We start from the raw sequence: 25,242 nt of genomic DNA on the forward strand, positions 1-25,242 counted from the left end.
ATTTGTATTCTGGGAGACTAAGCGAAGGGTACTTGTGGTAAAAGAACATTTGAAAAAGATGTTATGAAGGACTAGGGGAAAGGCTGGCCAGAGACTTACTAAAAGCTGAGGATGAAATAGTTGTTCATCAGGTTTACATTTTAAATATTAAAGTTGCAGGGGGAGGGGCTCTTTTTTTCTCATGCATGTTTATATCAGCTCTTGGATAATGATTTTGTCTTGTGCATCATTCCAACACAAAAATTTGTTCTATTTTTAAGATATCAAAGTGGATTTTGACCTGAGACTTCTTTCATATAACCATTTTCTTTTTTTTTAACAAAGGTTTAGGGTGCAAATATATCTATCAAAAGAATGGTGATCCTTTACATGTAAGTGAACTCCTGGAGAGTTTCAAAAAGGATGCAAGAAGCTTTAAATTGATAGCTGGAAAACATCAGCTTGAAGATGTGACGGGCGTATTGAAGAGTTTTCTCTCTGACATTGACGACGCACTTCTTACTAAGGAGCTCTATCCATATTGGATCTCTGCCTTAGGTAACACATATAATATAGAACAGAATAAAGGCTTTGCCTTCTCATTTGATAATAGATTTTTTAAATCTCCTTTGATAATCTGAATATTTAATTGAAAGGAACAATATACATAATGGTTCAGAACAGAAATTTTGCAATCAATAGTTGTTTATATCTGCCTCAAAAGAAATTTATGGTGATAATTGCTAAACAGTGTTTTATGGTAATACTTAGTTTTCAGTAGATTTCCTAGTGCTTACTTTGCCTTAATTTTGGAAGTGTTATTGTCAAGTCCATGTAGGCTGTTAATTTTCTCATTAAGATTAAAATGAAAGTTTTAATATAAGATTGGTTTTACACGGTTTTGCCATATGGCTGTTTGGCTTTCCTTTTTCATTTATTCTACCTCTTTAGAGTTACATAACAATTTTTTTTTTTTACTCTTTAATTTTTCTAGATTCTGTCTAATGAAGCAAAAAAGCTTTGCTGCACTGTAAGAGAACTTATTTAAGAAATGACCCTAGAAAAGTTAATGGGTCAGATTGATTTTAGTAAAACCTATATTTTTATAGGTTTTACTAATTATATTATATTATTATTATATATTTTATATTATATTATACTATACTAATATATATACTAATATATACTAATTATATTATATATTTTATAATATATATATATTATAAATATATATAGTATATATTTAATTATATTACATTAATTAAAATCAATTAATTCAAAATAACTCTTTTTATAGAAAGATTATGATAAATATTTTTAAATATAAACATTGCCTTTAATCCCAGATTTCTAATAGAGCTATTTTCATTTTTCACATTATTTTATAATCTTTGTCCCCATGCCTATGATTTACATATAATCTTTATTTTATTAATAAACCAAAAATATTTTCCATATATCTACAATGCTTTCAAAATGACAATTTTGAATCTTCATTTTTTCCACAGTTTTTAAAATGTATCATTGAATTATACCATAAGTTACTAATATATTTCTCTCTTGTACATTTAATCTGTTTCAAGAAATTTTTTTATAAAATGACCTTTGAGTTTAACTATATGATGTCCCTCTGTTGAGAAATAGTTTTTTTCATTGAAAGCATTTGTTTAATCTAAAACATAACTATGACATTTGAAGGGATTAATTTTGAAATGTCATAAAACATCCACAGTTTGAAAAATTATTCCAAGAATGTCCCTTATTTGTGTCAGCAAGAAGAGAGTAGTATTGCTATTAAAATAAAGCTTTTCACAATTTAACTGCCTAACTCAGAAGTCTTATAGTTACTTCCCGATACTTCTAAAATCAATAGTTTCAACTCTAATCACAAGAAAAGTTGATTGTATAATTTTCTGGAATATAAAATATGGAATTAGATGATATATCTTTTAAGCCCAATTACCCTGCCATCCTCATTTTTTGTTTTAAGATTTTATTGTAATTTATAACCATGAAGTTATTTATAGTATCTCCATTTTATAAAGAATTACAATTTGTCTTCATTATAAAATCATTTATCAAAAATCTGTGACAAATATGCTTTTGCTGAAGTTGTCAAATTTCATGATAGAGATGTCTTCATTGTTGTCAATCTACCAGCAGGAGGTAGTTGGGAAGTATTAGCATGTGTCGGAGAGGAGTATGTTCACCTTTCATTTGGATGTGAATCCTTGAACATTTACTTACTTGGAGGCTTCTACTATTGGGTCAAATAGTGTTAAAAGTAGTGTTCACCTTTCATTTGGATGTGTATCCTTGAACATTTACTTGGAGGCTTCTACTATTGGGTCAAATAGTGTTAAAAGTTCTTTGCTTTTAGATCCAATGTAGCTCACCCTGACCTGTCAGAAAAGTGCCCTTTGTTGGATATGACAAGAATAAACTAGAACTCTCTAGGTGAACTCACAGGAGAGCTCTCTTGGGTCCTGTGAGCCCAAGGCGAAGAATGCCCTACAGTGGCATAGCACCTATTTATATGATATATGACCTCTTCTTCTAAGAACGCTATTAAACTGTTTGCAGTCTGTGGCTAGTTGAATAGATCATTGTGTTTCCTATATGACCTAAAATCTATCTTCAGTTTTCCTTTCCAATTACTTAAGCTTTGTTTTGAAAATATCATCTATTTTATTCTTATAAGATTTGTGGAAATATGCTGTAATAGCATGACTTGTTATAAGCGTAGTAGTATTAATTGCATTTTGTTGAATAAATACAATTACCTCTACAGTTAGAAACTGGATGACACAAGGGAAAATGTTTGGATTATACCAGGGGTGACAGAAAGTTCTTAATTCACTTCTAGTATCATCTTTGAATGTCATTTGGGTGTCATCCCCTCTTGCTTTTAGAGAGTCATCTACCAGCACAGTTAAGTCAATATGACCATGTTTACTTTTATAGATCTCATGTGCAAGCAAAGTCAGTACAAAAGAGCTATCAGTTGCAGTTTTGAATAGGAGCGTACTTCAGAAATGTGTCACAGAGTCTCTTACCTCCCCAGGGATCGGAATGCCCTTTACAAGTGACTGTGTACTTTCAAAGAATCATAAAGTGCTGCTGGCTTTCTGTTAATAGAATGTGTAGGGCTAAGCAGAAAATGAAAAAGTCTTGTTTCCAAAGGTAGTTGGGAATTGAGAGGGGATATATAAGTGCAATCCCCCTGAGTTACAGAGTCAGCACAAGTTATTTATTTGAAGAGAGGTCTCCTATTTCCCCTGTGAGGGAGTAGGTTAGACCAGACCGCCACTGCACATCTTCTAGACTCCAGAACTTTGGAGGTTCCTGTGTAGTTGCTCTAAGTATTTGACTTCTTGGGGTTAGGAGAGTGGAGGAGAGTAATTCCTTCTCATCCTTCTCTCCATGACTAAGGCAGAGGGTCCATCCTCCTCTCAGTCTATATCACCGTTTCCAGGGCCTACACATGACTTCTTCCACTGTCCCCTTACCTTCTCCAAAGAGTTGAAGGTTCCAGGGCTGGTGAAAGCTCCCTTACATGGATCTGTGGGGTAAGGTACAGTTCATAGTTCTGGGATGGTTCATAGTTTGGGGAAGATTTTTATGATTCCACAAGGGAAAAAAGTCAGAAGTGTCATTTTCAAATAACAAATAGTGAAATCTTTCCATAGCTACAGTTAAAATACTTTTGGCTTATCTTTTCAATTTGTATTCTAATTTGTTATTAATTGAAAAGATTCCTCTTAGTTGACATTCAGTAGTTTGTAAAGTTGAAGATAAAATACAACCCTGGGTTTTGAAAGTGCTTCATTTTTAATTACAAAGTATAAGAACTATGACGTATAGCCCTGGAATGTTTTTGTAAATACTTTTCCAGAATTATAGAAGTTTGAATGTTTTCCTATTGAAACTTGATTGTGTCAGTGAAATAACAATTGCGAATATTGTTTTAAAATATTGATAAAAGGCAAATCGGTAATACAGACGATTAGTTAGGCCTCAAGTTTTACGTGTATGTGTTTAACCTCTAGATACCCAAGATGACAAGGAAAGAATTAAAAAATATGGAGCATTTATACGTACTCTTCCTGGGGTCAACAGAGCAACATTGGCAGCTATAATTGAACACCTTTATAGGTGGGTGGATTCATGAACTTTTCTAGACATTTCAAACGTGGCACTCAATAAGACATTATTTCTTAAATTTAAAGTACTGTGGTTAACCTTCTATTTGTGTCTATGAATCTTTCGCCATATCTTAAGAATAGTTTCAAAATGGAATTCCCATGAACTATCACTTTAGTGTCTCTTAGTGGAATTAAGACACGTTTCAAATAAATAGCACTGGAGAATTTCTTAAATGGATTAGAAATAATCATGCACAGCAAATCAGATACATCTAGTACATAAGCAAGAATTTTAAAACATTTAAGAGGGATGTCAGAGAAGGAAGTACAGGCACCAGAATTCTATAGCAGGAATCTGTGAGTACAGTATTTTCTCGTGGTGGACTCTTAATAAACCTTTATTTCTTTATTATGAGTTTGTGTCTAACTTGACTCCAATATTTTGGTGTCAGACAGTTGATTAGATGAGGGAAATTTTAAAAAACATTTTCTATGTTGGGGCATGTAGTCCCCTGCATTTGGGAGGATAAGAGGAATAAAATGGTGGCTTGAGAAATGACATCTGAAGGATGACAATGTTTGGGAATAACATTTTAAGTCAACAAACTTAAGGTTTGTTTGTTTTGCTATGAGCAAGATTTGTCATTACAAAAACTTAAATCAGTGTAAATATTGCTTAAGGAACATATTGTTTGCAGCGTCCTTCGTGGATGCAATATTCCCTTGAATAAATTTCTATGAACCTGAATTCTACTAAAAGTACCTTATTTGGAGTTTAGATTCCTAAATCCTCCACAATTGGTCTTTTCTCTTTCTCTTTCTTTCCCAGCCACCACTTCTGATACTTGTAAACTCCATTCCTACTGTAAATCTGATTTTCTTATTGCATCATATAAATGTAGTCTATATATTTATAGTCCTGTCTCTATGCCTATGAGACATTGGGACAGATAATTTTTTCTTCAGAAGTTATAATATGTCACCAGGCTGCTACAGTTATCATATTAACATTTTAAACATTGTTACACATAATTCTTAAACTTTATACTTGAATTTCAGATGAGTTCCTTCCAATCCTTTTCTTCAGTTGACATATATTTTAGCTCCTACTATGTATAGTACAATGTCCATTAAGGTTCCATGTAACAAAAATAGTTGATAATAATACATGAATGACAAAAATAGTCTTAAGTCTGCAGTTTCTAAATAGCACCAAGGAGCCCTGGGACATCACAGTGGGAACTCACAGGGATGCTGCAGGGCATTTTATATTTTTTTAGGAAAACACAGCGCCCTCAGGACAGATTTTAATATGAAGAATTTTAGCATAAGACATGGAATTATAAAGGAGGGATTAAGTGGTTCATTGTGTGTTGAGGTCCAAGTGATGTTTTAGATTTAAATGGATAAACGAACTGGGCATGAAAGAAAAATAAGCATGAGACATGATTGAAGGATATTTTCTAGGAAATAGGTGTATCAGGAGATGAGATGGTTTGTAGCTAGCTGACAGGAGGCTGCGAAAGACACTGTTGGTCATGCAGAAACATTTGGATTTCATTCCTTTAAGTGATAAGAAGTGGCTGATCCAATCTGTTTTAGGATAATAACCCATGTCCTGCGGTTGATTGGGAAGTTAGAGTAGAGGCAGAGAAACTATTTAAGAAACCATTTCCTTGGGCTTCTGATGAGAAGGGCTGAGTGGGAAGAGAGTGAGCTGGCTGAATATGGGACACTTGGGGTTGCTAGTGTGGGAGCAGTGAAATAAAAGAAGAAAAGGAAAATACATAGTGTACATGCTTTATGCCAGAAATTAAGGCAGCTATAGAAACTGGAGAGGTGAGAAGTGCTGGAGGAGAAGAAGGTTATTGCAGAAGGAGGTCTCAGGAGAGATGGGAATGTTTGATAGTGTTGTCAAAAGTTTGAGAGGTCAGTTTGAATAAGGTCAGGTTGACTTAGCATTCACTTCCATCCCCGCCCTAGATAACAGACCATTTCCTCCATGACTAACTTTGACTTAATTCCATTGACCAGGTATTTATTACACACTACAGTGTGATTAACACAAAGTCTCTGACTGTGAGATGCTTAGAATCTAGTAGCACAGGCAGACATGCAGATAAATTTTCCAGATGTTTACAGTCCAGTGTGATAAAAAACAAAAAAAAGTACGGAAGTGGTTTTGAGAAGGATGCCCACATTATGACATCTTCCTCTATTAACTTGCAATGCCTTTTGCATCTTATAAATTATATATGATGATCAAGCTTGCTCTGTCTCTGCTATGCAATTTGGCATGTCCTTGTGAGTTTCTTACACTATCATATATATTCCTGTCGTGTTTCCTTATTTTTCTTGTACCTACTAAAATCTTTGCTCTTCATAGTCAGGTGTACCTACCTTAGTCTTGCTTTATTCCTTTGATAGACTTGGTCTCCCTTTTTTAGTATGTACTTTAGAAATTTACAAATGTAATTAGGCAACTGAGCAGCTGCTATGTCTATAGTCAGTGACAGAGAGCATTAACAGATACTTCCATGGGCATCAGTTAGAGCTCTCGAGCATTTTTATCAGTGTAAATTTCCTTTTATTGGGGTAATGGCTGTATTTTGTTTTTAATCACTTTGAACTTTGAACTTACATTCGTGAGTACTTTAAATGCTCTTTGTAAAACTCAAGTGTTGTAGCCTACTGGTTGGGATAATTGACTCCTCTGTTCATGTCTGTTCATTGTAAAAAGCCATTCTTAGTTCTATCCAAGAAAATGTAATTGTATTTTTTAATTAAGTGATTGCTTTTTGAGAGAAAATATCCTATTTTGAATAACTATCCAAACACATGCTGCCAGGCATTTTCTCACCCGATATGTACTTTCTGGGAACGTCAGTCTAGCCCTAAACCTTGAATTTGGAACTCTCTCCTGTATGCCTCCTGATTTGCCATTCTTGCCTTATTTCCTGCTTACCTACTGCCCCTTTCTCCTCTTTTATTATGCTCCTACCCCACAAGTCATTTGACACCATTCTGCAAGCACACCTTTATGCCTTAACTGCAGGTTGTCCCATTAGTGGAATTGTCTGGATATGGTGGGTGAGGAGTCCCTCTTCTAAAGCAATGATCAAGTACTGCTTTGTAACTTGTAGTAATATCTATAACAGTAGTCTTTTCTTATGTTCTTAATTACACTGAGCTACTTGGAAGAAAGAACTGTGTATTTTTCTTTAAATCACCACTGTACCTTTTACATCAGAGACTTTCAATATATGTGTATTAAAAAAAAGAGAGAGAAAAAAATAAATGAGTATGAAGACTTATAAGTTATATGAAATTTTCAAATAGAAATACATTGTAATAAGCTCTGCTTTTCTCTCACAGGGTTCAGAAATGCTCAGAAATCAATCACATGAACGCCCACAATTTGGCCTTGGTTTTTTCCTCCTGTTTGTTTCAAACTAAGGGACAAACTAGTGAAGAAGTGAATGTAATTGAGGACTTAATTAATAATTATGTTGAAATATTTGAGGTAAATATTTTATATCCTACCATTGTAAAAATAGTTTTGATGTTACTGTTTGCAAACAAAAATGTGTATTTTGGGATGCTTTTATTCAGGTCTTTATGAATATTTAAAGAAAATAACGGATAGTTATATGATCCTTAATTTTTTAGATATAACTAGCTTTTTAAGCTGTAGCCGTTCATTTAAATCTGGCTGCTTCTAAAGCTTTTTTACCATCTGGTGTCTTGGACAGAATATTTCTATTTATAGTGTTTCTATGGTTTTTTTCCTCAGTATATGTATGCATTAAGTATGTCTGCTTAGAGGTATGAAATTTGTGAATTTCACAAATTCGGTAATATACATCAGGCTGATAAGTTTTGCAGTTGAAAGCATTTTAGTGTTTTCTTTTAATTGCGCGTGAACTGGAAAAAAAGAAGATTCTGAATTAACAGTTTGTGGTTTTTATTAAGTCATCTCTGTTCTAATTATTTGACTTTTCAATTTGCTATATTATGAAGTGCAGATTTTCATGTTTTATCAGAAAACGGTTAGAATAGGGATGATTTCTTAATTCAAAGGAGTAAAAATAGACTAAATAAACCTAGAATTTGAATATGGGGGGAATATAAAGGATCTGGGTCAAAGGTCCAGCTCCATTGCTTAACTGCTTCTGCCATCTCAGGGTTGCCATTTAGCCTTTTGGGGCATTCTATTAAACAGTCTTGTACAAGACCCCTTGTTTTCCAGGGCTATGTATATACCGATGAAATCAAATAGCTTAATGTAATAGGTCACCTTTTGTAGAGTTCTTACATTCTTACAATAACTGATAAAAAGGTTACTTAGCAAAGGGAAAGAAACTATATTTTAATAAAATAAAATAACACAGTTTGTATCTTAATTTATATAGGACTGGACCAGAATTGTTGGATCCTCTTTGCTCTTTGATCTCCTTTTTACTTCTTCCTATACGTGTCTACTATTTTTGATCAATAGCAACTTCTTTGCAATAGTTCTGATGCTGAGAAATGAAAGACGTAGAAAAAAAAATGTGTGGCTTTGCATGCTCTGTTTATTTTCTATTTTTGTACTGTTAAATAAAAATGTTTACATAGTTTTGTTAAATCCAACTTTAACCAAATGGGGAAATTTCATAAGCACTTAATCAACATTTCTGTTTGAGAAATGAGTCTTGTCTGTCAACCTACATAAACTCTATCAAACACATCATCAGCCCCTTTGCTAATTAAATTGCCTCAGCAAAGGGGATTCCATTGATGGAATCTGCAGCCTGAAATGATATCGTCATAAGATGTTCTGAACTTTATGAGGCTGTATCTAGTTGGCTTTATTTCTGCCCTAGCTTTGTGGGCCCACGCTGCTAAAGATGGCCATTCTCATTTATTTTTAATGTGTTGTTCTTTAAACTCCTGAAGAAAGTTATGTGAGGATAAGTACCATCACTCCTTGTATTTTATTAGAATGTCCCAAATTATATTTTAAACAGGTTAAAGAAGACCAAGTCAAACAAATGGACATAGAAAATAGCTTTATTACCAAGTGGAAAGACACTCAAGTGAGTAGTAATAGTTAGATCTCTGATAAAAAAAAAAAATTTTTTAGACAACAACAAACAAAAAAATTTTCATTGTAAGTAAACATTTGTTGTGTTTATTTTCAAATTCCTATTTGAAGTGAAGTAAAAGTAATGGGGAAAAAGAACCTAGATAAAATAGTCGTGAAATTCTGTAGCATTGCATATATGCAAAATGCCAAAGTATGCTAATATAAATTTTTTAAAACATAGCTGGAAAAATCAGTTTTAATCTTATCAAAATGTCCTTTTTAAAATCAGTTTTCATTTATAAAATCACTATTGAAAATATTAGTGGATTTCAAAAGAAGCATTTAAAGTCAAAAGAAATACTAGAATAAATTGAAAATTCAGACTCCCTAATGATTCTTTCCATTATCCTTTTGAAATAAGTTATTTCTTATATGCTTTTGCTTTGCATGCTCTTGGATGATTGCACTAGTGGGAATGTTTCTATTGTGCTCTTTGTAACATACGTTATTTATGTCTTAAGTTGACTTTTCTTGATCTTTTCTTGCTTTCCTTGGTTGCATCATACCAGATTTGTGTGTTCAGGTTGCACTATACTTTTCCAGAGTACCTTTCCTTGTTTGATGAATATTCACTGGACTTTCTTGAAGTTGGTCTTCTAATAACTAGGAATCGTAGTGGATTCAGGGTACCAATGCAAATAATAGAAGTGGGTCAAATATCAATAAATTCTCCATATAGATACACTCATAGGATGAGGCCAATGCTTCCTTCTTAGTCAAACCCTAAGTTCACCTCATTCCTGAAATACACACAACTAATTAGAGAAGTTGTCGGAGTTATCATTCCATATGAGGGATGTGAGGAAAGGCTTTCATCCTAGTGCCTAGCTCCCCGAGTACTATAACATTAATTCTCTAAGACAGTATGTCCTCCATTTTGACCCAAAGTAATTAATGCAGCCTCCAAACAAGTTAGCAGTAACACTAAAAAATGTGGCTCCTTATCAGTTAGTTCTCTTGGATTCTTGCTTTTCGGGGAGAGTTTCAGTTATGAAATAAAGGATTGTGTGAGCCCATGGGATAATCTTTGGCAGCACTATCTATATTGTTATTGGATAAAGTATGAGTACCATTCTGCAAGTGTATCATTTATATTCATACTAAAATAAAGAAATGAGCCTTGAATGCTTTCTGATTAAGTAGAAGTCAGTAAAACAAGAAAAGAATTGTCTATAAAATAGAGTAATTGGGAAAGAAAAGTAGAACAGTTTGGAAAAAATCTGTTGTTTTGCTGGAGTTTTTCTCTAGTCCATTCAAAACTCCTCTGAAGTAGTTTCCTGACAGTCTCTAAGTCTTATCCCTGTTTGAATTTCTTAGCTATTCTTGTTTTTGGCTGCATGCTATGAGTTCTTTGTATTTGGTTTTTTAATTTTTAAAATGTGTCCTTCCTGGAGAGTTGTTTATGCAAACACAGGGAAAAGTAAAAATGTCAACTGTATCTTTTCTTCCCTAGAATTTTTATGGAGCACCAAAAGTGAGGAAGAAAAATTGGAAATAAGCTTTTCTAAGCCTGTAGTGTCAGAATAACTAAGAGCAGTTCTTCAAAGTACATTTTTAATGTTTTTTCCACTAAATTTACTCATCAGGTTGATTCTGAGGCAGATTTAACTGTGGAAAGATCATTCCTCCATTATGACCTTTTTTTAAAAATGAGTGATGGATATTATTTCCAAGTGTTTATATAACTTAAGGGAATTTCTGAAAAAAGCGACTCAAAATATTTTTCACAGATTCGTTTCATTCTTTGTTAATCTTCTCCACATGTGCTGTCAGTCTACATAGTGATATCTTATGCTTTTTATTTTCTGGCTTGTGTATTCTTCACTTAGTGTGTCTTTTTGGTTATAACAGTGACCCAAATAACCTAGCACTTGATGCTTGGCTAAAGGTAATTAAAATAAAAACTTTATTATCTCCTTATTCTATCACTTCACTTTTAATTTTATTTGCTAAATATACTTTTTCTATTTGTAATTTTAACACAGCTCTGACCTAATTTATCTTCAAATTTCAATTTTTGGACTTATCATCTCTTTATGTCCATATGAATGTCAATAAGAATGTTAAGGGTATGTGAGGTCACTAAACTTTTGAGTAAGAGAGAAAAAACTGCATTGCGATTGTGTTTGCTAACTATGTCATTTGTGTAGATTGCTTGTCCTTAATCAACCACATCCAGAAAATGGGTATCATTATGCAACTTAACAGGGGGAATGATCTCATTTCATTATTATAAAATCATTAGAAATATGACTAGGGTTTTCTAACCATCTTAAGTGTCATGTGTGTGTTCTTGCAAGATACTTACATTTGCTCTCTTCACATCTGCCCTTTTCTAGGTTTCCCAGGCTGGAGATTTGTTAATTGAGGTATATGTAGAAAGGAAGGAACCTGACTGCAGTATTATAATTCGGGTGAGCCCTAAAGATGGATGTAAAGAGTACTGTTGGAAGTCATAAGTGTTAGCATTAGTTTGCATATCTTGAATTTTCTATTGTTTCTTCTGTCTTATTTTACATGTCCAATTCAAGTCATGACAAGTTTGACCCTTCATGCCAATATCCTCTGGGAATTCCATGTTTTAATGATTTGGAAAGAGACCATCCTATGTTCTTTAGGTTATGGTTAGGACGTACTGTAGGTTCTGTAAAACTACCTGAGCTCAATCACCTGCTCCTCTCCTTTCTTCCTTGTCAACATTAGGCAACTTATATACTCCATCTGAGTCTCAATCTTCTGATCTGTAAAATGAGGGAAAATTACAGTATTTACATCATAGCACTGATATGAGGACTCAATAAGATCCTGCCTATGAAACACTTAGCAAATTGCTTGGTACATAAGTGTTTAATAAATAACTACTAGTAGTAGTACTATTATTATTAATCCCCCACCCTTGTATCCTAGACTTTAGCTTCCAGTCTTTCAATGTACTTGAATATTCAATAACTCTCTTCTTCCTTGAGACCATCAGTTAGCCATTTGTTCTGAATTAAAAAGATCCTTCTCGTGTTACCATATTCTGTACTTAGTCTGCCTTAGCGAGAGCGAGACTACTTTCTCTGTAGGCAGAATAGACGTGATGCCATCTAACAATAGAAATTCAGCTTTAGCTTTTTATCACTTTAAAAGTCCAAGATTAAACAGGGTCTTAACATTAGATATTTCTGGACTTCACTTAGGTCAAAGATATTGTAATTATTATTTTATATTTTTTAATGATTACACATAATGACTCTTTGGCACTGATTACTCGCCTAGTTGTGCAGTTGAACTACTATGAGCTGCCTTGCCCCTCCTTGTCCCCATCTATTTGTTATGCTGAACATGTGATGTTCATCACAGGGGACATGAGGAAACAGTACAGATTAATCAGCCCAAGTCCATCACTAATGCTGGAAGAGGTAGTCAAAGCACATGACTTAACTCCACTTACACATAAACTCTCTAGTAGCTCGTTTTAATCTTATCTGACTAATAAAGCCATAACAGAAGCTATTACAGTTGAGCAAAGTGCTTATTTTGAGTATATTCACATAAAGGACTGTCCAGTTTCACCTACAACAACTCTAAATTCTCTTGAAAAACATAACAAAAACTATACAAAAATAATCATTAACATGCGTTTAATGCTTAAAACTTTGCACAACTCTTACATTTATTTCAGCTGATCATTACCTCAACCCAAGGAGGTAGTTGAAGCAGGTGATGGCTCACATTTATATGAGTAGAAACTGGGAAATAATAGCATTCAGGCCCGGATGCAAACCTTAATCATCATATTCCAAACCTGATGATCATTATACTGATGTGTATATTGCTTAGAGTAATGATTTCCAAAATGTGCTTCGTGGAGTTCTAGGCGTTCTTAAGAGGGGCCTTGGGTGTCACCTGGGACAAGGAAATGAGTCCCAGTCTTACATTCCTAAGTCAACCTGAGGAACTCCCTGCTGACTATTTCACTAGTTTGGTTTCTCAGTTTCATTATTTATTTTAAGAAAGGGCTACACTTCTTAAATAAGTGTAAAGCCATTCCGATGAATGGTGTCACTGAAGTGACTCATCTACTGATGTTTCAGCTGCTTAAAGTGCTCTACTTTTCCCATGCTAATGTGTTTTTTCTTTTAAGGTTGTATTACATTAGGCTTTTCTAAATAGCAAATAGTGGACTTCACTGTATCATTAATATAATCCAAAGAAAGCAGTAAATTCCATGAACTCCAAAAGATAGACTATATGAATTACCTGTAAGAGAAATGTTTTATGTTATTTATATATGTGCAGTGTGCTTAAGATTAGTAATGGACAGGAGAAAGGGAAGTGAGCACATTTTCTAAGAAATTTTTGAATAGGTACATAGTTTTACTGAAAACGTGTATAATTAAGTTGCAGCTGCAATATTCTAAAGCTTAAATCATCTTCTATTTGTTTAACGTTATAACTAAATTCTAATTGGAGAAAGCCAACTTGCTTTTGGCCAACATACCTGTAAGACTGACTGGCAAAACCAAAACCAGGAAGAAACAAATCAAAAATCCCCTAAGTCCCTGAAGAAGGTGGCGTGCTTATGCAATGGCCTGAGGCGTTGGGACTCTTGTAGAGCTGACCCCCAGGCTGACACTGCAGACTCTGCCCTGTGCCCTGAAAGCCTGGCTCGAGCATACTTCGGTGTCCCACCATCTGTCACTTGGCATGGTGGGGCACACCACAGACCACTAAAACCCTGGGGCTTTTTGGCATGGCAGACAGCAGTCAACTGTGTATAATTTAGGGCCCAAGCTGAATAAACCAAACTCCTTGGAACTCCTAATTATAGAACTGAGTGAAAAGTTTTACCCCTAGAAGACCATTGGATCCAATGTCTGTGGAAGGTCTTAGTATGAGTAGGTATATTCTTCCCTTTTTGAGTGATGTAATTGTTCACTAAGTGAGAAAAAAACATTCTCTCTGATTATGCCTATATGGTGATTTTTTTTTTACACATGCATTAAAATGTATTACATTATATGGAGAAGATCTGAATAGGCTTTCCCCATGTGCTTAGAGAAGCTAGGTAAACATACTAAGAGGAAATTTGGAGTATAATTAGGTGGTAGATGGGGGAGTATTACTGCCCTAGCAAAGGCCACTTCTGTGTCTGACATATATTCTGAAGAAATTTTGCTTCTCTTTTAGATATCTCCCGTGATGGAAGCAGAAGAATTAACTAATGACATATTAGCAATAAAAAATATAATTCCTACAAAAGATGATATCTGGGCCACATTTGAAGTCATAGAAAATGAAGAGCTTGGTAAGTGGTTCTCATGCTAGGGATTCTTAAATTGCTTAAAGTATGAAGAAATACTATTTTTGTGACAAGTCATTACTAACATTTTATGTTTTTCTAAAGCTTAACATCTCGTTATGACTTCCCTTCTACCTCAGTGCATGTGTTGATATATGTTAGTGCCACTTGAGGTTGCCCTCCTATGATTTTACTCATCAAAGTAATTAGATTATTTTATTGACCATAAACATATAGTATAAAGCATTAGGCATGTATGTTGCTGCCTCAGGAAATAAGGCCTTATTTATAAGAACAAGCAATTTGATGTGTAACAATATTCTAAATGTCACCACCGCTATCCACCGTATTCTACCTTATTCCTGTATGCTACTTACTTAACAAGAACAAGAGTACTGATTTAAAAAGTTATTTATTATTTTTAAAAATAATATTGTTTTAAGCCTAGCAGAAGCTTATTTTTCATTTTTTCTTTTTCATCTTTAGTGGAGTGAATCAGGTATTTTGTCATCTTTTATCTCAGATGCAGAAGGATAAAGAGAGCTTTTAAAACACCTTGACTGCCCCAAGAGTAATAAGCCTAACATTATAATGACACCATTTGGTTTTAAAGACCTCTAGGAAAAAAAACTGAGATGCAGAACGTCTTTGTACCTTGACCATCTGTCTAGCTGATACCTGCTAAGGTCTTGGGACCCTTTCAAGTATAGATGTCAAACTGCCAAAAGTAAAATCTTGCCACCCACAAGCTCAAGACAAAAATTAAAAATGAATGTTAAAATACCTCATCATGTATTATTCGGAGTCTTGTAATCAGTGTTAGAATGAAATGAGATTATCAAATACTTTGTCTTGCATTATTCCATCTTGATGTTTTTATTCCTTTTTTTCTTTTTATTGTGCACAATTCTTTAAAAATATAATTTGTATTAAAACACTACTTTCCAATATTCATTGCCAAGATTCAGTGACACTGGTCCTTCGGTGTCAGTTCACGCTGTCTAGCCCGTAGTTGGGCTCAGTCTGCCCCACTCACAGAAGGTGCTTTGTCAAACGACTCCTGTGACCCCTAACTGCCAAGTCCAGTGGATTTGCTTCCGGCTTTACTTTGCTTGTCCTTACCGTGGCATTTATTGCTAATGACCGTTCCCTTTTTCTTGGAAAGTGTTCACTCTATTTTCATCACTGCCTGGATTCTCCTCCTGGTGCTTAAATCGTTTTATCTCATTTGTCAGTTCTTCTTCCTCTGTCTATTCCCTAAGCAGTGGGTTTCTGCTGCTCTGATCTTTTACCATCTTTTCTCATTTTACATTTCTTTATAGACAGTCACTTCTACCCTTTGTGCTTGACTAACATGCAAGCAGGTGTTTCCCAAGTGTGCCTTTACACTTCCCCCTCTGGCCCACCTGTTTACCTCCTTTAAAACCCAGACTAAGTGTTCCATTGCACTTTGTCTTTATCTTTTTTTATAATGCCTATCATGTGGATTTATTTTTGTCTTTCTTGATGAGAACTCTTTAGAAGGAAGGAGGGCCTCTCTTTTTTTCTATCTTTAGTACAGTCTCTGTCCCTGGCACAGTGCCTAGTACTAGCTGCCATACAATTAAAATCTTTTGCATAAATGAAGCACACTTTTGTATTACTATATGGTTCAATGGTGGTAAAGTCTTGATTTTTGTTTAATTTTAAGGGGAGGGGCTAGGTTACCAGCTTCGTCATACCTGTGAGTAAAAGATAATTGTCAGCATTACTGCCAGAACTATCTTTCTAAATCACAAATAGGATCATATTGTTTTATTTTTTTTCTTTTAATTTTCATCATTTTTGTTGTTGTTATTGTTTTAAACATCTTTATTGGAGTATAAGTGCTTTATAATGGTGTGTTAGTTTCTGCTTTACAACAAAGTGAATCAGCTATACGTATACATATATCCCCATATCTCCTCCCTCTTGTGTCTCCCTCCCTCCCACCCTCCCTATCCCACCCCTCTAGGTGGTCACAAAGCACCGAGCTGATCTCCCTGTGCTACACGGCTGCTTCCCACTAGCTATCTATTTTATATTTGGTAGTACATATTAGTCCATGCCACTCTCTCATATTGTTTTAAAACCATTTTAAAACTCTTTCATTACTGGAGAAAAGACAGTCTTATCAATAAGTTGTACTGGGAAAACTGGACAGCTACATGTGAAAGAATGAAATTAGAACATTTTCTCACACCGTATACAAAAATAAACTTAAAATGGACTAAAGACTTAAATATAAGACCTGAATCCATAAAACTCCTAGAAGAGAACATAGAAGACTCTTTTGATATAAATTGTAGCAATATTTTTTGAATCCGTCTCCCAAGGCAAAAGAAACAAAAAGAAAAATAAACAAATGGGATCTAATTAAACTTAAAAGCTGTGCACAGCAAAGGAAACCATCAACAAAACAAAAAGACAACCTACAGAATATGAGAAAATATTTGCAAATATATCTGTTAAGAGGTTAATATCCAAAATATATAAAGAGCCCATACGAGTCAGTAGCAAAAACCCCCCAAATGACCCAATTAATAAATGGGCAGAGGATCTGAATAGACATTTTATCCAAAGAAGACATGTAGGTGGCCAACAGGTACATGAAAATATACTCAACATCACTAATCGTCAGGGAAATGCAAATCAAAACCACAATGAGATATCACCTCACACCTCTCAAAATGGCTATCATCAAAATGTCTATAAATAACAAATGTTTGCAAGGATGTGGAAAAAAGAGAACCCTAGTACACTGTTGGTGGGAATGTAAATTGGTGCAGCCACTGTGGAAAACAGTATGGAGGTTCCTCACAAAACTAAAAATAGAGCTACTGTATGATCCAGCAATCCCACTCCTGGGTATATAGCCAGAAAAGAGGAAAACTGTAATTTGAAAAGATACATGCACCCCAAAGTTCATAGCAGCATTACTTACAATTGCCAAGATGTGGAAGCAACCTAAGTGTCCATCAACAGATGAATGGATAAAGAAGATGTGATATGTATATACAGTGTATGTACAGTGAAATACTAGTCAACCATAAAAAAGAATGAAATTCTGCCAATTGCAGCAATGGGATGGACCTAGCGAGTGTTATGCTCGTGAAATAAGTCAGAAAAATACAAGTACTCTGTTATATCCACATATAGTCACTTATATGTGGAATTTAAGAAGTAAAGCAAACGAATATATATAACAAAAGAGAAACAGACTCGCAGGCATAGAGAACAAATTAGTGGTTACCAGAGGGAGGGAGAGGGAAGTGGCAGAGGCAAGATAGGGGTAGGGGACTAAGAGATACAAACTACTGTGTATAAAATAAATAAGCAACAAGGATATATTATACAGTACAAGGAAATGTAGCCATTATTTTGTAATAACTTTAAATGGAGTATAACCTATAAAAATATTGAATCACTGTGTTGTACACCTGAAACTAATATAATATTATAAATCAACTATACTTCAATATATAAATACATATCCTTTCATTATTTCTTCATTATCCATATTATCCATCCTTCAAGATCCAGCTCAAATGCCCCTTCCTCCAAGATGGTAATTAGATGAATATAGTTCTCACTGATCTTTTGTGATTATTTGCTTAAAGATCTATAATACTGCATACTAATCTGACTTGTAGAATAGTAAGCTGGCTCTGCCTTATGTTCTTTAGGATTTACCATATATTTTAGATCTTTATATCTCTTGGTACCTCTAGCATAGTGTATGATGTGGAACATATTTTCAATATCTTGTTAACTTAGGTGGAACAGGATAGGGGTGCATTCTGAACCTCAGTGACTGGGATTGTTGCTGCTTGGATAGATGTATCCAAATATGGAAGGCACAAAAAAAGTGATTTCTGCTTATAGATCAGGAACCACTAGGAGATATCAAAGCCCTGGAGAGATCTTAGACAGCTGATGGTCTCCTGCACGCTTCTGTTGCTGTTTTTGTTTTGTTTAGTTTTGTTTTGTTTTGTTTTTAGGAGAGCCACAGCAAAAAATGAATCGTGGATTTAGGGGTAAGCATCCTCTCGCTACCACCCTTGTTCTCTCAGGGGTTGAGTCAAAGCATATCCCTGTGTCACAGCTCTGGAGGTCTGTGCCTTTGGGCATTGGTCTTTTGGACTGAGAGGAGTAAGCAGAATGGGTGAGGATAGGAAGAATTATGTAGAGCTAGAAGAGAGATTGCAATATATCTGGAAACAGTCTCTTTAAATTTCACCTGGGAAAATGAAGGGAGGCTTACCCTGAAAATGACTAATTATCAACTTGCATGTGCCCGTTAGTACATCACAAATGGTAAGATTGGAGTCGGGTTTTTGTTGTTGGTGGTGGTGGTGGTGGTGGTTCCTTCTCGCTAATTAAAAAAAAGTTATCTTGATGAAGATATAAAAAGACTAGGAGACTTCAAGCTGTTTTGACTTGTGAATGTCCAAATATGTAATCAAAGGAACACCCCATGTACATCAAGAAAGAATACATCTGATGGAGTTAGGAATTCAAATTTGGCATGGCTTTAATGTCTGGTCAACCATTCAAGTCGAAATTGCCAGAAGGGAAAACTAAGATTATTTTCACTTCTTTTAGAGGAATAAAGCTAAGAAAGCAACAAAGGGGCCTGTGATTATGTTGGCTTACTGGAGCAGATGGGACCTGTGTGCTCCACCTGAAATTCTGAAATGTTAAGAGCTTTATTTCTAGTAACATGCAGGGAAGATAAAGTGAAGTGTAAAAAGAAGATAAAAGTGAAGGCATTGGTAGTCACAAGATTGTAGTTGATAGGAAGAATGTCAGCAGGGAATTGGTGCTTTTCCTAATGTAAATATAAATCCTCCAAGTAACTGAAGCAACCAAAAATAAATAAATAGATAGATAAATAAATAAATAAATGGATAAATAAGTAAGTGAACCAGAAGTGCTGGATTTTATTTTAGGTACCTGTAAATTTTAAAGCAATAGTCCTCTACCCTGTCTTTTCCAGTGCCCCCTTTGTATAATAGATATTTTGTTTGGTCCCTTTACTCTCCTGAGATACTCTATTATACCCATTAAAAAAATGTTATAACCTAATTATAGAAATAAGTAAAAAGAAAATATGTGTTATAATACATAAATGCTCAGACATTCCTATATAGTCGAAGATGATGAAAATATATTCTTAAATGTATAAATGGAATTATCATGGATGTGACAGCTACAAATGCAGACTGATACAAGCATGTCAGTTTGTGACTCATGTATCATTAGCAGAATTGCCATCATTGGTGAAATGGCATCTTAGTCTGTTCAGCCTGCTATAACAGAACTCCACAACAGAAATTTACTTCTCACAGTTCTGGAGGCTGGGAAGTCCAAGATCAAGGCACCAGCAGACTTGGTGTTTGGTGAGGGCCTGCTTCCTGGATCACAGATGTCCATGTTTTCACTGAGTCCTCACATGATAGAAGGGAGCTCGTGGGATCTCTTTTATAAGAGCACTAAACCCATTCAGGAGGGCTCTGCCTTCATGATTCAATCACCTCGCAAAGGGCCCACCTCATAATACCATCACATTGGGGATTAGTTTCAACATATGAACTCGGGAGGGGGCAAACATTCAGACCACAGCAAATGGTAAACAACTCTTAGAAAAGTTCTGACAGACAAAGCACAGTCTTTTTTTTTTTTTTTGCTCATACAGTAGTTACAGTCATGGGGGAAAAAAATACCACACTAAAACCATATAAAATATTTTGAGAATTTATATGTAAAGCTGAGTTAGATTCTAAGCTGTTAGTTTATAAGTAGGTTTTCCTTTTAAATGAATGCCTGTGGGACATTTGAAACTTGTACTAGATGGAGAACAAGTCTTTCTCTGTTTCACTCTTTGAAAGATGTCAGGCAATCATCAGGACAAGCTGAAACCCACCTTAGGAGAGGGTATCTCTTTCACCATACTTATAAAGTACACTGTTATTTTAATGCTTCACCTTAAAAATGAACCTGTACCCTGCCAATGTAGTCCCATACCCCTTAGGTTTCTTCATATGCTGAAAAAAATTAACTGCCCACGGGGCCTCATTTAAGTGGGCTTCCTCACTGAGAGGTTCAAGTTTGTGAAGCAGTTACTTTCTACACAGCAATATCATAACAAAATGTTTTCTTCCTTCTCTTCATAGCTACTATGAAATGGAAGATCAGTTCAGTTTTAATCAGAGTCTTTCTAGCTCTTCTCTTGATTGACACAAGTGCTGTCACCCTCTGAGTATGTGGATAGGACAGAGAAAGACTTGCATGGCTCTAGGCTTGGCACTAAAAATAATTATTAAGGAAGTCATAATTGTCTGTGGAAATCCTGTGTCATTACTGCCAGAAGTTTAAGGACACCACCTGTTATTTCAGGTGGAAATGAATAGTTCTCTACCTAACAAGGTAGGCCAGGTTTAATTCTGTGGACAAGATTTTAAACTATAGAGAACATGATTTACCTAGCAAAAGAACCACGTCCAGACCTGTTGTTAAATAACTACACTGAATTTTCAGCAATTTTAATGCTATAGATAGTGTGCAAATTAGTTATTTCTAATAATGCCAGCTGACTTACATAGCATAAAATCTATCATGACAGACGGTTGTAAATGTAACTATTAATAAAAACTTGTTTATTTGTAGGAATTTATATTCCAACAACGTTTGATGACTTAGTCCATTTTTCCTGCCTCTTACCTCTTTCTTTTAGAATTGTATCATTTGACAGTCTAACGATTTAAAATATTTATCTTTTCAACCCATTTTTCAGCTCTGTTTTTTACAGCTTTTTTTAAAAATTATTTATTTATTTATTTATTTATTTATGGCTGTGTTGGGTCTTCGTTTCTGTGCGAAGGCTTTCTCTAGTTGTGGCAAGCGGGAGCCACTCTTCATCACGGTGTGCGGGCCTCTCACTATCGCGGCCTCTCCTGTTGCGGAGCACAGGCTCCAGTGGCGCAGGCTCAGTAATTGTGGCTCACGGGCCCAGTTGCTCCGCGGCATGTGGGATCTTCCCAAACCAGGGCTCGAACCCGTGTCCCCTGCATTGGCAGGCAGATTCTCAACCACTGCGCCACGAGGGAAGCTCTCAGCTCTGTTTTTAAGCAGGAACTTGGATCTTCAGGATTTTCATTCTCCTGAAGTATTTCATACTATGAGACTGATGTGAAAAATATACTTGGCTAATTTTTTGCACATCTATATTTATCTGTATGTCTGCTGTGATATATTTCAGTATAACTAAGAGCACTTCAGAACTATCACTATTGTATCTACTTGTAATGGTGACCCTCTTCAATATAAATGTTCTGATATTTGGAATTCTCATTACAAATTTAATCTTGTAATAAAGGAGAGTACGCTTTTATTTCAATCCAGATAGTTTTGCAGTTAAGAGTATCATTTCCACTGCCAATCCAACTGCAATATCATCAGTTTCTTTACATATAGGATGTTGAAACTATCTTATTTCCTTACCATCTTCTCACTAAGGATAGGAAAGCAAAGGAGAAAGTGTGAACTGAATTGTTTTCACTTTGCTTATATTACCTTATTTAGTCCTCAGAAATATCTTGGTGAGTTGATACTTTTTCCCCAAAATTACATGTGTGAAAATCATCATGGGGAGGTTTACATATTTGTCCAAAATAAAACCGAGTGTAGTAGTTATGATTTGGGGCTGTAAAGTCAGATACATTTGAGAGTCAAATCTTTGTTCCTTACCAGCTATTTGGCTTTAGGCAAGTAGTTGAACTTCTCTGGGAGACCAGTATTAAGGAGAATGTGATATATTTGGTCTTTTTTACTTGTGATTTTATTACAAATTAAAATAGCATGGGTCATATACAAGTGTGATGCTATTGACATACGCTTTGTTGTTTGTCATTAGCATTAATTACTACTTTAACCAAAAACGAAAAGCCAAGTACTATTCGTTTCACATGTAGGAGAGTATGAAAGAGCTGAACTCACTTATAAAGGCTATGGTACGAGGAAAGTTACATCAACATCTTCATGTTAGAGCTTATGTTCTTGCTATTTCAATTCTGCTATTTTCAGTATACTGTGAAAAAGCCTGAATTTCTTTTTTTCTCAGCATATGCTACTGTCATAACATTTTATTAACTGATTGGCATATTTTGATCAGCAAAACAATTTCCTATGAAACTTTGATTGTAATTTTAAAAGCCTGTGATTTTTTTGTTAATTCTATGCTAAGAACTTGTGATGTATTTTAAAAGATGCTTACATAAAACAGATGTATATGAATGAGCATTTATCAAGGAGAAATCTTTTTTTCTGAATTTTATTTTATTTATTATTTTATGCAGCAGCTTCTTATTAGTCCTCCATTTTATACACATCAGTGTATACATGTCAATCCCAATCTCCCAATGCATCACACCACCATCGTCACCCCACCACTGCTTTCCCCCCTTGGTGTCCATACATTTGTTCTCTACATCTGTGTCTGAATTTCTGCCCTGCAAACCAGTTCATCTGTACCATTTTTCTGGGTTCCACATATATGTGTTAATATACGATATTTGTTTTTCTCTTTCTGACTTACTTCACTCTGTATGATAGCCTCTAGATCCATCCATGTCTCAAAAAATGACCCAATTTCATTCCTTTTTATGGCTGAGTAATATTCCATTGTATATATGTACCACATCTTCTTTATCCATTCATCCGTCAATGGGCACTTAGGTTGCTTCCATGACCTGGCTATTGTAAATAGTGCTGCAGTGAACATTGGGGTGCATGTGTCTTTTTGAATTATGGTTTTCTCTGTGTACATGCTGAGTAGTGTGATTGCTGGATCATATGGTAGTTCTATTTTTAGTTTTTTAAGGAACCTCCATACTGTTCTCCATAGTGGCTGTATCAATGTACATTCCCACCAACAGTGCAAGAGGGTTCCCTTTACTCCACACCCTCTCCAGCATTTGTTGTTTGTACATTTTCTGATGATGGCCATTCTGACCAGTGTGAGGTGATACCTCATTGTAGTTTTGATTTGCATTTCTCTAATGATTAGTGATGTTGAGCAGCTTTTCATGTGCTTCTTGGCCATCTGTATGTCTTCTTTGGAGAAATGTCTATTTAGGTCTTCTGCCCATTTTGGGATTGGATTGTTTGTTTTCTTAATATTGAGCTGCATGAGCTGTTTACATATTTTGGAGATTAATCCTTTGTCCATTGATTCATTTGCAAATATTTTCTCCCATTCTGAGGGTTGTCTTTTCGTCTTGTTTATGGTTTCCTTTGCTGTGCAAAAGCTTTGAAGTTTCATTAGGTTCCATTTGTTTATTTTTGGTTTTATTTCCATTACTCTAGGAGGTGGATCAAAAAAGATCTTGCTGTGATTTATGTCAAAGAGTGTTCTTCCTGTTTTTCTCTATGAGTTTTATAGTGTCCGGTCATACATTTAGATCTCTAATCCATTTTGATTTTATTTTTGTGTATGGTGTTAGGGAGTGTTCTAGTTTCATTCTTTTACATGTAGCTGTCCAGTTTCCCAGAACAGGTGTCTTTTCTCCACTGAATATTCTTGCCTCCTTTATCAAAGATAAGGTGACCATATATGTATGGGTTTATCTCTGGGCTTTCTATCCTGTTCCATTGATCTATATTTCTGTTTTTGTGCCAGTACCATACTTTCTTGATTACTGTAGCTTTGTAGTATAGTCTGAACTCAGGGAGTCTGATTCTTCCAGCTCCGCTTTTTTACCTCAAAACTGCTTTGGCTATTCGGGGTCTCTTGTGTCTCCATACAAATGTTAAGATTTTTTGTTTCAGTTCTGTAAAAAAGGCAGGCCACTGGTAATTTGGTAGGGATTGCATTGAATCTGTAGTTTGCTTTGGGTAGTATAGTCATTTTCACAATATTGATTCTTCCAATACAAGAACATGGTATATCTCTCCATCTGTTGGTGTCATCTTTAATTTCTTTCATCAGTGTCTTATAGTTTTCTGCACACAGGTCTTGTGTCTCCCTAGGTAGGTTTATTCCTAGGTATTTTATTCTTTTTGCTGCAGTGGTAAATAGGAGTGTTTCCTTAATTTCTCTTTCAGATTTTTCATTATTAGTGTATAGGAATGCAAGAGATTTCTGTGCATTAATTTTGTATCCTGCTACTTTACCAAATTCATTGATTAGCTCTAGTAGTTTTCTGGTAGCATCTTTAGGATTCTCTATGTATAGTATCATGTCATCTGCAAACAGTGACAGTTTTACTTCTTCTTTTCTAATTTGTATTCCTTTTATTTCTTTTTCTTCTCTGATTGCTGTGGCTAGGACTTCCAAAACTATTTTGAATAATAGTGGTGAGAGTGGACATCCTTGTCTTGTTCCTAATCTTAGAGGAAATACTTTCAGTTTTTCATCATTGAGAATGTTGTTTGCTGTGGGTTTGTCATATATGGCCTTTATTATGTTGAGGGAGGTTCCCTCTATGCCCCCTTTCTGGAGAGTTTTTATTATAAATCAATGTTGAATTTTGTCAAAAGCTTCTTCTGCATCTATTGAGATGATCATATGGTTTTTCTTCTTCAATTTGTTCATATGGTGTATCACATTGATTGATTTGCGTATATTGAAGAATCCTTGCATTCCTGGAATAAACCCCACTTGATCATGGTGTATGATCCTTTTA

General features: G+C 35.0%; 1 protein-coding gene across 4 annotated transcripts in view; it reads left to right on the plus strand.

Annotated features, from left to right (window-relative positions):
- The window catches only part of ARAP2 (ArfGAP with RhoGAP domain, ankyrin repeat and PH domain 2), a 190,379-nt gene that overhangs the window by 120,719 nt on the left and 44,418 nt on the right, over positions 1 to 25,242 (plus strand). For 3 of the 4 annotated variants that reach the window (XM_024731747.1, XM_024731750.1, XM_024731748.1), the window contains 6 exons: positions 325 to 537; positions 4,029 to 4,134; positions 7,500 to 7,647; positions 9,134 to 9,202; positions 11,592 to 11,666; positions 14,428 to 14,545. In XM_024731747.1, the coding sequence (XP_024587515.1) occupies positions 325 to 537; positions 4,029 to 4,134; positions 7,500 to 7,647; positions 9,134 to 9,202; positions 11,592 to 11,666; positions 14,428 to 14,545 (729 nt within the window). The remainder of the gene's footprint in view (positions 1 to 324; positions 538 to 4,028; positions 4,135 to 7,499; positions 7,648 to 9,133; positions 9,203 to 11,591; positions 11,667 to 14,427; positions 14,546 to 25,242) is intronic. The other variant, XM_024731749.1, reaches the window with a different exon arrangement.

Source organism: Neophocaena asiaeorientalis, unplaced genomic scaffold, assembly GCF_003031525.2.
Source record: "Neophocaena asiaeorientalis asiaeorientalis breed wild unplaced genomic scaffold, Neophocaena_asiaeorientalis_V1.1 scaffold39, whole genome shotgun sequence".
In the NCBI taxonomy this organism is placed as follows: domain Eukaryota; kingdom Metazoa; phylum Chordata; class Mammalia; order Artiodactyla; family Phocoenidae; genus Neophocaena; species Neophocaena asiaeorientalis.